The sequence below is a fragment of the Megalobrama amblycephala genome, linkage group LG10, assembly GCF_018812025.1.
Source record: "Megalobrama amblycephala isolate DHTTF-2021 linkage group LG10, ASM1881202v1, whole genome shotgun sequence".
Lineage (NCBI taxonomy): Eukaryota > Metazoa > Chordata > Actinopteri > Cypriniformes > Xenocyprididae > Megalobrama > Megalobrama amblycephala.
The window spans coordinates 7,589,157-7,604,382 of NC_063053.1; the positions used below are offsets into that span (position 1 = coordinate 7,589,157).

General features: G+C 38.5%; 1 protein-coding gene across 4 annotated transcripts in view; it reads right to left on the reverse strand.

Annotated features, from left to right (window-relative positions):
- Nucleotides 1–15,226, reverse strand: part of tet1 (tet methylcytosine dioxygenase 1) — a 53,624-nt gene that overhangs the window by 22,840 nt on the left and 15,558 nt on the right. Inside the window, exons 1-2 of one of the 4 annotated variants that reach the window (XM_048204268.1) lie at nucleotides 4,629–5,133; nucleotides 4,391–4,441 (exon numbers count right to left, since the gene is read on the reverse strand). The exons of 2 other annotated variants lie outside the window; for them this stretch is intronic. In XM_048204268.1, the coding sequence (XP_048060225.1) occupies nucleotides 4,391–4,441; nucleotides 4,629–4,670 (93 nt within the window). In that variant the 5' untranslated portion in view covers nucleotides 4,671–5,133. Of the gene's footprint in view, nucleotides 1–4,390; nucleotides 4,442–4,628; nucleotides 5,134–15,226 lie in introns of those variants that run through there. One more of the 4 variants, XM_048204269.1, reaches the window with a different exon arrangement.

Sequence of the window (15,226 nt, forward strand, 5' to 3'; positions counted from 1 at the left end):
GCATTTCTCTAATATTCACAATATGCTGATTAATTAATTCACCATAATAACAACATTTGCTGAAGAATTTATATACAGGTCAAAGGACATGATTAACTGCATTTTTTGTAAAATGATTTTATTATTATTTTTTAAGTTAAACTATGCAATTTTTAAATAAAAAATAACAAAATTTTATTAACGAGAGAGTACGAAAAAAAAAACATGTTCCAAACCATGGCTACATTACCCAAATATACTTTGATAAACCTATAATAATCATTTATATTTTAGACCCGTTACATCATATCCATTAACTGCTAGAAAGCCAAAATGTACATATTGTAGCTTTAATGTGCAATGAAAGTTTTTATTTTGTCATTTCTTTCAGTATGCCTTATGTGAATATGTTTGTTGACTGCGTTTTGTGTTCTTAAGGGTGTTTAGGTTCATCACAATATGCAAGATATGCATTCAAGATGTACATTTTACCAGTTCATGCATTCCATGGGAATCGAACCCATGATCTTTGTGGCCCTGTTTACACCCAGTATTAAGATGCGTTTTGGTTGATCAGATTACATGTTTGGCGACGCTAAATACAGGTGTAAACGGGGTCTAAAATGTTTTGAGCTTGTCCACTTACAACCACTTCCAAAACGCATTCGACCAGATTGCTTTCATAGCGTAGACCGCCTACTCTCCACCAACTGACCTGACGCGTAAACATTATGGGAAGCGTGTTAGCCAGACGTTGGTTTGAAGACAAAAAACATACCAAGCACAATGTTCTCTCACCATTCCTGATTTCTAACACACACTCACAGCGTTCTGCGTGGTTTTGCGGCTGTCAGAACAGAATTGATAGCTGCTGCTCTGTATGTTTTCTCCTTTCACGTTCGTATGTAAATTGTGCAAGCTTATTTCATCCATTATATCGAAAGATCCGAAAAGGCCCATACATTTACCCACCCATAGACCCTCCCCTCGAAGAAATCAGGACAGAAGTGGTCAAAAGTGGACAAAAGAGAAGGATTAAAACACCAGGTGTCAACGGGAATGTGTCTCCCTCGTCTACTTGTGAGCCGATCGACCAAAACGTATTTTAATACCAGGTTTAATTTATATATACCACAATGTGAACATTATTGGAAACGCTCATTATAGCCTCATAATTGTTTTTCTATACAAGAAAATAAAAAAAAGAGGCAATGAAGAGAAAAAAAACAGCGTGTGAGAGTCTTCACAGCACGCCTGCCTTACTGTAGCCTAAGTACCGCTAATAAAACACAATTTTACTACCCGCGTAAAGCAGTGTGCATGAGATGATTAAATACTTGCAGGAGTCAGTCAGTCACTTTGTGAGGAACTGTGGTTTTCATAGGGTTTTTTTTTTTTGTATTTAGGAAAGTTAAATTTGTCTCTCAGTGCAGTGTGTAAATAATTTCAGCAGCACCAACAACGTAGTATTCAGGAAAACTCCTTCATGTATCATTAACACTTATGCCAGAAGAGGGCTGATGCAATAGAGGGGTCGAAACAACAGTGAGGCAATAACTTGGCAGCCGCTGCAACTGTTATTACTGGGGGGAATAGGAAGAGAATGGTAATCGGCTCCTCTGATGTTTCCATCCAGTACTGAAACAAAAGCGGTCAGCATCAGATGCTGAGTAAAACTCCTTTCAATAACAAAGTAGTTTGGATGGGGACTTAATGGGAGGCCCGTGTAAATGTTTAGATCTTTAGCTTCCTGCATTGCAGAAGCCCAAATTTTTGTTTTTATCAGCAACCTGCTCTTATCTGCTGATCATCTGAGGTTTAATTCAGTAGAACATGAGCAACACTTTGAAAACACAATGAAAAGGAGACTCTACAGACATGAAGGCTGCAAATTAGATGTCATTTGTTTGTGCAAATTCTGGGTAAACTTGCAAAGTAAACGACAGGAAAGACAAGCACTGACAGACCTGAGCTCCTGAGTTTTCAGTCATTTTCTAGGAAAAGCTTGCAGTTAAAACCAGAATTTTGTAGATGGATAATAAAGATAGATGATAGATAGACACTGTAACAGAGCGTCAAAAGAATTGGAGCAAACTAATTACAGGTCAAATGAAATACTGTGACATCTTTTTGCCTTGTTGACTAGACAATGTAATATAAAAAGTGAAAATGTGCCATAGGGAGTTATCTGCTGTATCTGAAATAACCATGGCAAAATGTAACATTGCTTGATTAAAGCAATAAGCCACTTGAGGCTGTGCATTACAGTGATGGGTAAAGAACCATGGTAAAATCACTGTAATTCACTGCTTTGGGTGGCTTATTGCTTGTATATTAAATGGCAGCAATTAATTGCTTGTATATTAAATGGCAACAATTAGTGTTGTCAAAATTACCAACTTCCGTACCAAGTCGGTACTGAAATTTTAAAAACGTGACGCTTTGAGCGCCGTTGAGCGGATTCATAAACACCTCTGACTGGCCACTGTGTTCACGTGCTCATCAGATAAGTCACTAGCCTCGAGTACCTTATTGCTTTTATAAAACGGTTACCACACAATACAAATATTAAAGGCAAAAATATGTCTTTCATAATGTAAACTCAATAAAAGCCTTCCTTCCGCTGGAAAAAAATAGTCCCTGACCGTGAACAGCAACAGAAGTTACATTATTACGCCATTAGATGGCGGCAAAGACTGTCTTTATGAGTGTGTCAGTCAGTAGCGAAGACTTTTACATTGAAAAGACTGAATTGTTGTGAACAAATGCTTTGACTAGCGCTGTCAGTCACGGGAAAACCCCTTAGCTGTTAAAAGGACAGGATAATACATCGGACATTCAAACATATTTTTTATTATGAACATAGGACTGAACTGAATGATAATGCTAAATCTGAATGCAAGTAATAAACTTGCTCGCTCTATCTTTTTCTTACAATACTCATCTACATAATATAGTAAGCTTCAATTGAGAACATACAATATCAATTGAGAACATACAGTTTACGTTGCTAAGAGTGGTTGCTAAGGGTGCTGTGTAGTGATACACAGCTATTGACCAATCAGAATCAAGGACAGGAACTAACCGTTTTATAAACATGTATTAGTTTATTAACTATAATGTTTAATAAATATAATTAAGTTAAATAACAAAATTTTGGTAAATTCAATTCAGCTACTAATAAGGGTGTAGTACTCTCACCTCTGTTAACACATTTCATCTTTTAATCCATTTAAATCCACAGAAAATTCAGCAGAAAATGTGAAAAAAACTCCACAGATACGTCTGGGACTGATTATAAGCAGACCTACAACAACCAACTGCTCAAATTACAGTATCATGGTAACAGTGTGCAAAACTTTTATGTTTATAAATAAAGCAGGAATGTGTATCAAGAAAGTGAACAAATCTCTTCAGACGGCTGCATACTTCTTTTAAAGTCATTTGGGTCAAAAACAACCGTACATTACAACATCCTAAAACACACAGTACAAAATGTGCTTTTTATTGAAAACATCATCAGACATCAAGAGGGACAGTTTGCTCATTCTCAGCACGTCAAACGTTAGTCTCTCACAGCAGTGCCTCTGCAGCTTTGTTCTTGATTTGTTGTGTCTGAAGCCTTGAAAACTCAAAAAAAGTCACACTTGACTCTGTCTCCTTTTCATTGTAGTAACAGCTCCCCCAGACACACACACACCCCTAGCAACAGCGCACGTACTGCCAAAATCCTAAGAAGCCTCCCTTAGGAAGCGTTACCAGGGAAAGTTATAGCAGGAGGGGAGTTTCCAACCCAAACGGAGCGAGAGGAGGAGAGACCTGACATCCCGCGTATCTCACCCAAGAGCTTCCACACCACACGCTCAATCAAAACCACAAAACACAGCTATGAGAGAATAGCACGAAGGGTAGAAATATTACACACGCCGCAAAACAGCATCTTTTATCACGTCTTTATAATTTAGCAGGTACCCAAAAAAAGTTAACCATCATTCCGAAAGCCCGAAAGTGCATCTTTATGCCGTGTTGCTCAGTTACGAACCCCCTTTGAACACATCAAAGGCCAGTAGTTTTGCTCAAACCGCTTTGTGTGCACTCTTTTTCACAGCGCCGAGCTCTCGCTATTACGCGAATTCTAAAAACGCACGCTTCCTTCCTGGAGCGCGTGTGTAGTTTCTCTGAAGTTATGAGGTTTCTTCATTCATACGCTGCTGCTTTCCTGTTTCAGAACTTTACTACAGAGAAAAAACTCACGGCGCAGGTGAACACACACTCATGGCTGCCCCTTCAGCCAAGATTAAACTCTTAAGACACTGATTTCGGATGCTGCATCAAAAGAACTGGAGAGCACAAAAAATGTTCTGTGCCTAAAAACTTAAGCAAAGCAAACCAAAACATAGGGGTCTATTACCTTAGAACCTCGTTTTTTTTCCCGTGGTTTGGAAATATCATTGCACCCTATCTGAAAGAAGAACCAAAACATTAGCTGAGCCACATTACTGATGCAGCACTGACAACAAGAGCATAAACACACACACACACACACACACACACACACACACACGAGCGCACAAAGATCCCAGCGCACACACTCTCCTCGGAGCATCTGTTTGAGACAATAGCCATTAAAAGCCAGTCTGGGGTTGTACCTTCTCATTCCTCAGAGGCAGACCCTCAATTTTGGGCAGCATAATCCTAAAAGGTAGCCATCTTGCCTCCCTCAGCTTCAGAAGAATAAGTGGCCGTAGTGGCAGATGCAGCGCGAGCAGCACAGGTTTGCATGATCAGTGCAGAGGAGAGAGACTTTGGACAGCCGCTGCCGCAGACACCCGACGCATGCCTCTCGCAGACGCAGACAGCAGCCCGTCAGCCAATCGCGTAGGGACTCTAGCGGCTTGTAAATGTATCAGCCATGCCTAGACCCTCCTAAACAAAGGATCCCCTATGTGGTTTCTTACTCTACAAGTACGCACGAGGGAGAGCGTTAAGCTGTGGTTCGGACACTCACGACACCGGACTGGAGTTCAAAGCCAGCGGAGGAGGGAGGAAAAAGGCTCTTTGCTAGCAAACTCGCTATTTTTAGAAGCACACAAAAGTTCCCAGGCACATTATAGGAGGTATTTTGATCTTATTATATCAACGGTGCATTATGTGGAATAACTAATTCTAATTTATTTCTAAATATATCATTTAGAAATGGATTAATAATAATTAAAAATAATACATAATAATCTAATTAAAATGGTTAGAATTGTATTTTTAAATATTTATTTGAATTGTACATCATCTTTCAACAATCTTATATGTAGAAAGACATTATAAATATATTAATTATATTTAATATATTATTTATTATAATATAACGATAAGAAAAGGGTCTTTGCAAAGGGTCTTTATATAATTTAAATAATAATAGTAAATATAATAATAAATAATAATTTAAAAATAGTTTGAATTGTACTGTATATTTTTTATATTTATGTATTTATTAGTCTAAAGTTTTTCCAATCACAAAAGCTGCAAACATCACATTTATGTTTTAAATAAGAATTTAAAAAAACCAATAAATATCACACATAACTTGATACATTAACCTGTTATATTTATAGGGCATTTACCTCTATTTTTACGTTAAAATAAATCTAGAATAAAAATATTCTAAATACAAATATAAAACAGCTTAGCCCATCCATGATGCAATGCAACAAGGATAACATGTTAAAAATAACACGAGGAACAAAGCCGAATTACATATGACTAAGCGTGGTGCCACACAGCTGTTTTTAAAATGACGTCACAGCAAGGCGCGTCACGCTCTCCTTTTTCTGTGAGGATGTCAGACGCCTCAGGGCAAGCAGTCACGCTCTCTGTCTCTCCATGGAGACGCGTTTAGAGTGGATGTGACAGCGCAGCCGCAGACCCTCCACCGCTGCACTGCAGCTGTCACACGATGTGCTGTTCAGCCCAGTCTGCCGGCACACACCAACTTCTACACACAAACATATGGCTGAGGAGGTCAGATGAGGACAAGGGAACGAAAGAGCTACTTTTAGCACAAGCGCAGCTATTGAATACAAACACCAGGGAGTCGGCCGATACAAATGCAACTGTATCTTTGATATAATTAACTATTAAAGCATTTCTGTGTACATACATTGTTTTAGAATTACTAATATATATATATATATATATATATATATATATATATATATATACACAGTCAAACCTAAATTTATTCAGACACCTTGAACATTTCATTCATTATTAGTTTATTCACTATAGTTTAAAAAGATGGTAATAAAATGACAAGATCTCAGAGTTAAACTGTGTCAGATTAATCTTAATTATGTCAGATAACTTAAGCAAAACATGGTCAGGTCAAAGTGTCTGAATAATTTTTGGTCCCAAACTTTTATCAATTTTACTGGACGTGCACTGTATGAAGAATTTTTGGGTATAATATGTCACAGTTTACTTTATTTTGCTATCCTCACTTACATAAATGAACTATAGTGTCCAGCACTAGTAAAAAAAAATTATATCTAGTGCCTGAATATTTTTTGGTTTGACTGTATATACAGTGGGTACGGAAAGTATTCAGACCCCCTTAAATTTTCACTCTGTTCTATTGCAGCCATTTGCTAAAATCATTTAAGTTCATTTTTTTTCCTCATTAATGTACACGCAGCACCCCATATTGACAGAAAAACACAGAATTGTTGACATTTTTGCAGATTTATTAAAAAAGAAAAACTGAAATATCACATGGTCCTAAGTATTCAGACCCTTTGCTCAGTATTTAGTAGAAGCACCCTTTTGATCTAATAGAGCCATGAGTCTTTTTGGGAAAGATGCAACAAGTTTTTCACACCTGGATTTGGGGATCCTCTGCCATTCCTCCTTGCAGATCCTTTCCAGTTCTGTCAGGTTTGATGGTAAACGTTGGTGGACAGTCATTTTTAGGTCTCTCCAGAGATGCTCAATTGGGTTTAAGTCAGGGCTCTGGCTGGGCCATTCAAGAACAGTCACAAAGTTGTTGTGAAGCCACTCCTTCATTATTTTAGCTGTGTGCTTAGGGTCATTGTCTTGTTGGAAGGTAAACCTTCGGCCCAGTCTGAGGTCCTGAGCACTCTGGAGAAGGTTTTCGTCTAGGATATCCCTGTACTTGGCCGCATTCATCTTTCCCTCGATTGCAACCAGTCGTCCTGTCCCTGCAGCTGAAAAACACCCCCACAGCATGATGCTGCCACCACCATGCTTCACTGTTGGGACTGTATTGGACAGGTGATGAGCGGTGCCTGGTTTTCTCCACACATACCGCTGAGAATTAAGGCCAAAAAGGTCTCATCAGGTCTCATCATGGTCTCATCAGACCAGAGAATCTTATTTCTCACCATCTTGGAGTCCTTCAGATGTTTTTTAGCAAACTTCATGCGGGCTTTCATGTGTCTTGCACTGAGGAGAGGCTTCCGTCAGGCCGATCTGCCATAAAGCCCCGACTGGTGGAGGGCTGCAGTGATGGTTGACTTTCTACAACTTTCTCCCATCTCCCGACTGCATCTCTGGAGCTCAGCCACAGTGATCTTTGGGTTCTTCTTTACCTCTCTCACCAAGGCTCTTCTCCCCCAATAGCTCAGTTTGGCCGGATGGCCAGCTCTAGGAAGGGTTCTGGTCATCCCAAACGTCTTCCATGTAAGGATTATGGAGGCCACTGTGCTCTTAGAAACCTTAAGTGCAGCAGAAATTTTTTTGTAACCTTGGCCAGATCTGTGCCTTGCCACAATTCTGTCCTCTGTTCCTTTGACCTCATGATTCTCATTTGCTCTGACATGCACTGTGAGCTGTAAGGTCTTATATAGACAGGTGTGTGGCTTTCCTAATCAAGTCCAATCAGTATAATCAAACACAGCTGGACTCAAATGAAGGTGTAGAACCATCTCAAGGATGATCAGAAGAAATGGACAGCACCTGAGTTAAATATATGAGTGTCACAGCAAAGTATCTGAATACTTAGGACCATGTGATATTTCAGTTTTTCTTTTTTAATAAATCTGCAAAAATGTCAACAATTCTGTGTTTTTCTGTCAATATGGGGTGTTGTGTGTACATTAATGAGGAAAAAAAATGAACTTAAATGATTTTAGCAAATGGCTGCAATATAACAAAGAGTGAAAAATTTAAGGGGGTCTGAATACTTTCCGTACCCACTGTGTATATATATATATAGAGAGAGAGAGAGAGAGAGACCGAGAGAGAGTGCATTTTTTCACTGAAAAATACAGTATCTTGTGTCTGTCTTGTTGAGTCAACATAAAATGACTGTTTGCAGTAACTAAAGGTGGTAAGACAGGTTATATTTTGAATTAATGGCCGTTGAATGTTAAACTGGTCTGTCTGGATTACTTAGTTTCTATGAAGGTGACCCCTTCCTTTTTTAAAATTAATAGCAACAAATCTACATTGATCACTACTGTACTTTTTTTATTTATTTCTTTTTGCTTAGCTGAAAGTGAATCTAGTCCATGCGGGTCTAAACTAAGACATTTCAACTAATCCTCACTCTAGATAAAACTTCACTCCAAAGTGTAACCTGCATAATAGACTGACCGTCTCTCTGTGAGCATGTGTCTAAAGCAGCCATCCATAATAAGTCTGCCTGCTGTGTCCTGTGATGGCTGAGTATTGTTGCAGTGCTTTGTTTGATAACAAGTGAGGTGGCTGATGGAAATCGGTTTGAGTCGTGCAGTGAGTCAGCTGCCTTGAGACAGTTTTCTTCACGCTTGCATCAACGGACAATAGAGTTGTGGTATTCTCATTGACAATGGACATAAAAGCTGAATCTGGTTAATATTCTGACGACTGCTGAAAGCAAGATAATGGTACAAGTGACAGTGCATTTTACATGTAAAATCTTCTTGTGACTAATACAAATATTAATCCTAGCATGTTTCATCCTACCCGTTGACAAATCATTTGCCTTACAAAAAATCTGAGTTTAATATATTTTCTTATAGGGATAGTTCACCCAAAAATGTAAATTGATTTACTTGGTTTTAGGTTGTTCCAAACCTGTACAGTGATCACCGCTGACTCTATCCACTTTCACTGTATGGAAAAGAGCAACTTGGACATTCTGCTGAATTTCTCCTTTTATCTTCCACAGACAAAAAAACTTAATACATGTTTGGTAAGACAAGAAGGTGAGTAAATGATGACAGAACTTTCATTTTTGGCTCAAAAACATTTCCCAAAACTCTCCCATCCTTGGTCTTCCCTCACATGTACTTGATTGCCAATTGCAGAAACTTGTCCATATGGTGAGCTTTTAAAAGCTGCCCAGCCCTCATTAGGCACAAGCAGCCCATCTATAAAGTGCTGGCAAACAGCCCCTACACCACTGCACTGGGTCGACTGTCAAGGTGTCACCTGTAAATGAACCCTTTATTGTGTATGACCAATCAAGTTATACACATTAAAGGGTTAGTTCACCCAAAAATGAAAATTCTATCATTTATCACTCCCCTCATGTCATATCCGTAAGACTTTCGTTCATCTTCGGAACACAAATGAAGATATTTTTAATGAAATCCGAGAAGTTTCTGTCCCATCAAAAGAGATCCAAAGCAACTACCACTTTCAAGGCCCAGGGCTGGATTTACCGAAACCTTTTTAACTCTACGTCGCTCTTAAATTATACTTTAAGCTGCACCTTTATGTTAATATGTGTTTCCCAAAACGTTCTTCTTTTATAAAGACCACCTCTTTCTCACATAATGCAGTGAAACAGCCCCCGCATAGAGTGAATTATTGATTCTCGAGCCATCACGAGGCGACAACACAGTCGGCTTTCATGAACGCTAGTTCTTTGGCGTCTGTTTGGGGTGTGATATTTTTCCCTACCCGTTCATATTTTGGCACTTTGACTCAGTGAAACTTTCACATGCAGCATCTCATTTAATTACGTCAACAGAACAAATGATGTGATAGGCTACTGGGCACAGAACACGCAAATAACAAACATATTTTACAGTCATAACGTGTGAATCTGTATAGTTGCCAATGGTGACCTCAGCAAAAATATCACTCGCAAATTAATATTTTTAGTCGCAAATGCAACAGTTTTAGGAGCAGTCTGGAGCCCTGCAAAATAATATTAACCATAGCATGTTTACACAACAATGTCAGCTCTCGTGTGAACACAAAACGTGGTGCTCTCGCGAACACTCGCGCATGCCCATTGAGTTGACCCACGAGTCTAAACACAACACGCATGTGTTCCGATGCTCTCGTGAATGCGTGTTGCATATCAATATTTTCGTTAATAACGTGGTAAATTATGTTTTTTTGCCCAAACAAAGCACTCACGTCACTTCATAAAGTTGAGGTTAAACCACTGGATTCACGAGTCCTTTAATGAAGTCGTTCCTATCTTTCTGGACCTTGAAAGTGGTAATTGTGTTAGATCTCTTTATGGAAGGACAGAAAGCTCTCAGATTTAATTAAAAATATCTTCATTTGTTTTCCGAAGATGAACGAAGGTCTTACGGATGTGGAACCACACGAGGATGAGTAATTAATGACAGAATTTTCATTTTTGGGTGAACTAACCCTTTAAATTAACCTCCAAATGACAGGAAAAGTCAGGCTGAGCAAGAGGAGAGAATCCTAATTCCAAAAGGCACCAAGAAGCAAAAAAACAATGTATTTATTGAGCACATGCAATCCTTCATTGAATGACCCCTGGAGCAGGCTAATATGTGCGGTTTATATGCAGTGTGAGAAAGCCTTAGAAAGTGTGTTCACCTAATGAATTCAAATAATGGTAAAGAAAAAGCTAATTTCTGGCCATCAAATTAGTAAACTTGCTGCTAATGCCGTCCTCATATATCCTACACATCAGTTTTTGAATATAATGCAAGTGGTATTCATTTCTGCAAACAAGACAACAAAAAATATGTATTAAAACATCTCAGTAGTAGTTTTGCTATATCTCATTCAGAGCAGATAGTTTTGTTCCCCAAGATTTCCTCAGTCAGGAGGGAAGTGTGTGTGAACACAGGAAGACTAACTGGTGGTTTGCCATGCCCACAGATAACAAGGGAAAAAACAAAGGGAGACCCAACAAAGTCCAGCAAGGACAATTCAACAGATGGACTTGGCTTCTGTAATTACAAATATAACACAAGGGCAGTTGCCTGATCACCATCATTGTGCTTGTGTCATGACTTTATTTTAAGGTATGATGATTCATATCACAAACTAAAACCTCTTAGGGAAGGATTAGCTTGAGTGAATAGTCGAAGAACACCTGGGACTCCTCAAAAGAAACTGCATGATTCAGTCCATTCGCTTCCTCAGAGGGCTGACATTGAAATTTAAATCACTATTCAACTGTAAAGTCGTGAGGACTGTAGAGAAATTTTCCAGTACTACCATACTCCTCCATGGCAACTAATGTGGTAGTGTAAAACAGTTTAAGACTTCCCATTTTCAGTACTGACATTAATCTTAGGTTTGCTTGTATGTGATGAGATATTTTAAGACGAGACATGCTGAATGCTGTTAAGTTTGGACTTGAACAAGCTTACTAAATTCTGCTATTTTATTTTTTTACCTTTATAATAAACTGACAACCACTATAATAACACAGATGGTAAAGAGAAAGCCACATGATGACTCAAAGTTGTGCATTACATAGCTTTTCCACAAGCTGCAGTAAATACTAATACATAGAAGGTGCAGATTTTAAGCCTAATACAAATACAAAACACAATCATGGTAACACTCAACACTAAAATAATGCAATAAACATTCATTTAACAACATAAGATGAACTACTGTACATAACTGATAAAAAAACTAAGAAGAAACGGTTATTACATTGAAAAAAATAAATAAAAAGTGAGCTGCCACAGAGAATTCAGGGAATGTCGATTTATGGTTTTTGACTTTAAATTCTAAGATGAATTGTACTTTTTCACTTCCAAAAACTGTACAGATGCAGGTGCAATCAGATGTCCGTGGCCCAAATAAAATAATGTAAAAAGCCTTTCACTGTGTCATGATGCATCACTATGTGCACAGAGGTGGCTGATGGTGTCAGATGATGTTCTGGACTTGATTTCTGTTGTTTAAGAGTCTGATGGCAGCAATACAAGGTGTTGATGAAGATCAGAGATGATACTGATGATACACACTGGTCAGAGAGAGGGCTGATGCAGAGGCATTCACTCATACTGATATTTCACGATTCGTTTGCTCACTTTCTTACACTTCAGCCTCCTACCAGCTATACTCACTCGCCTGGCTCACAAACACTCATGCTAGCTCCTGCCAATCCTACACAGGCACATCATTACAGACCCTGCCCACAAGCTCCAGGAAAATCTCTCAAACTTTTCACTGGAGATTTAAATACATGAACATAATATTAACATCATCCTACCTTATTCTCAATAGTTTTTTTATAATAACAGCTCTAGAATCTGACTGCATGAGCCACGTTTCAAAACACACATCTGTGACCGCTGTTGAATTCTATACTCACTAAGTACACAGCCATTAAAAAGTTCATAATATTATTAATTAAATGACACATTATTAAAATGAATTTGCTATAATGCTAGTACATTGGCGACTTCACAGTTTTAATTTATGTTTTAATTTAACAAATGCTGGGAAGAGACCAATTTACTTGCTGAATTTAAGTTTTCAAACTTGGTATAATGAGGTAAATATAGTTCTTGATTTCAAAAAGGTCACCTAAACAGAGTTAAATCAAACACTGAAACGGAAAGAATGACAGCCAAATGAATTCACTATAGTTATGTTGGTTATGTTAGCAGGCTTGAACTGGTATATCAATGACTCACCACTTAGTTTCTTTTAGTTTAATTTAATTTAGTTTAATTTAATTTGACATGCAGCTGCATCTGGAATGGAGAGTAAAAGAGGGAAATTGCCAACTCAAGGCTGAATCATTTACTGTATGCATGGACCTGAATGGCAGCAAGTATGCCATCTTGAATTGCATTAAAGCCTCCAAAAACTAGAAAGCCAGAGAGCCGATGAAGTATAGGGGCACCAGTAGGGATCTCACCTGTCGGGCACCAAAATGGTCAGAAACGGCATGAGTGTGAGTGATTGGTATTTTCTTCTGATGTAGATTGACTGAAAAAGTACCAGTCATACAGAGATAAAACATACAGTATGTTGGTTAGGTATTCTCTCCATAGCGATAAAACAGAAAACTAATAAAAAGATAGAAGCATTTTTGATAATCAATGTGTCAGTGTCACGATCACCAGCTGGAGTGCCCTTGATAGTCACCAGATGGCACTCCACCCAGGACCATTGCCACTCCGTCATGGACTTCCTCCCCCATAATCCTTTGCCTGGACTCATCGTCAATGATTACATCCACCTGTGCATCATTACATTGTTAACCTGGCGTATATAAGCTGTGTTTTTCAACAGACCTTTATCACACTTCCTATTTCCGGTAAGGAAATAGGAAGTGTATCGCTACACCCTACATAGTGTATTGCTATTTCTGGTCCCATTGCAAGGCAATCAAAACTAATGGCTGAATTCTCTCACCTGTGTTACTGCAGTGAACTGGCGGCTGTAATTCTTCTAAACAATGACACCCTTACCCCAGTTTTCACGATTTCCCGACACAACGAGAATAGAAGAAAGCATGGGTGAGACTGATACGGCGGGATGAAGATCATTCTTTAAAAATAATACACGGCGCGTACGTTTGTGAGACCTATGCATTTCCAAACTGAGGACGTTTACATCTCATATCTTCAACCTGCTAAAATGTTCCTATAAATATATTTCCCTTAAAGGTGCTAAAGAGGATGTTTTGTTTTAAACATTTTTTGCAATATTACTTGAAACTGTCTTTACTAACTGATAAAAGACTATTTATTTATTATTAGGTGCACTGAAAGTAATAATATTAATATACATCATCTGTGCATGAGGTAGGGCCTTAAAAACATCAGCCAATCGTTTACGCGATGATTGGCCCTCTGGCTTGTCAATCACTGCCGTGACGTTCCTTGTGAGAGACGTGCGCGGATTGGCCCTCTGGCTTGTCAATCACTGCCATGACGTTCTTTGTGAGAGACGTGCGCGGCTGCGCTCTCCAGTAACTTTCCACACTCCACAGGCGCCGCATGCAATGTTTTTGTCAGGAGACAGGAGTAACAACTGCAGATTATGAGTTACCTGCGTTGAGTCCGACATAATGAATCCACTAACACGACACAGCGAATGCCGGTGGTAAACACTCGTGTTCCGATACTCGTGCACCAGTTTTGGGAGGCGTTCCTTTGAAATGAGCTGTGAAGGAGGAGGGTTGTTCTTACGCATGCGCTCATTTCAAAAACTTAGTAACAGTCTTTGGATTCTCAGTCGACGAAAAAATCCTCTCTATCACCTTTAAATGTGCATTCTGAATAATAAATAAATGTATTACCCAACTAACCTGCCGCAGTCCAGTGCTTGTCTTTTTATTAACAGTGTTTTTCTCTTACTGATCGTATTTCATACCTGTTGAATTTACATATTTAAATGAATTTATGGTTAGTTTTCATAAGAGCTATATTTAAAAAAATGAATGAATGCGCCTTAACAGCCTTAAAGACATTTAATGATGTGTTAAGTAATCAGAAATGCATTGACAGCGCGACTGCTTTGAATATTAATTATGAATTTTGACAAATGTTGTGAATTGCATACAGTGAAATGATTTTCAATGAAAAATGATGCAGCATAATGACTAAAATATTTAATTCAAATGAATAAATATGTTAATTCTGATCTCATTCATCAAGTCTCTCACACACTGCAGCGTTGTCGTTACTAGTTCAGACGAGCACTGACACCGTGTGGTGAAATAATCATGTTTACAAGCCACGGCTTTCTCAAGATATATCCTGTACATAGCGGATGCTTATTTTAAGAGGCGTTTATTGAACTAGGTGTTAACATCACATTAAAAATATTCATAACCGGAAGAATGCACTGCTTCGACGAGCACTTCTGGTAATCTATTCCTCTGTGATAAAGGTCCAATGGGTTATTGTCTCTGCAAGGATGTAGCATATGTTTTGCCTTGTTTTATTAAAATACAGCTTGCATTAGGATCCAGCCTCTCCTATGTTACAGTCAGTCTATTTGACATGTTTGGTTTTGTTTTTCATAATGATAAACACAAAGTGTAAAAGCCAGGAGT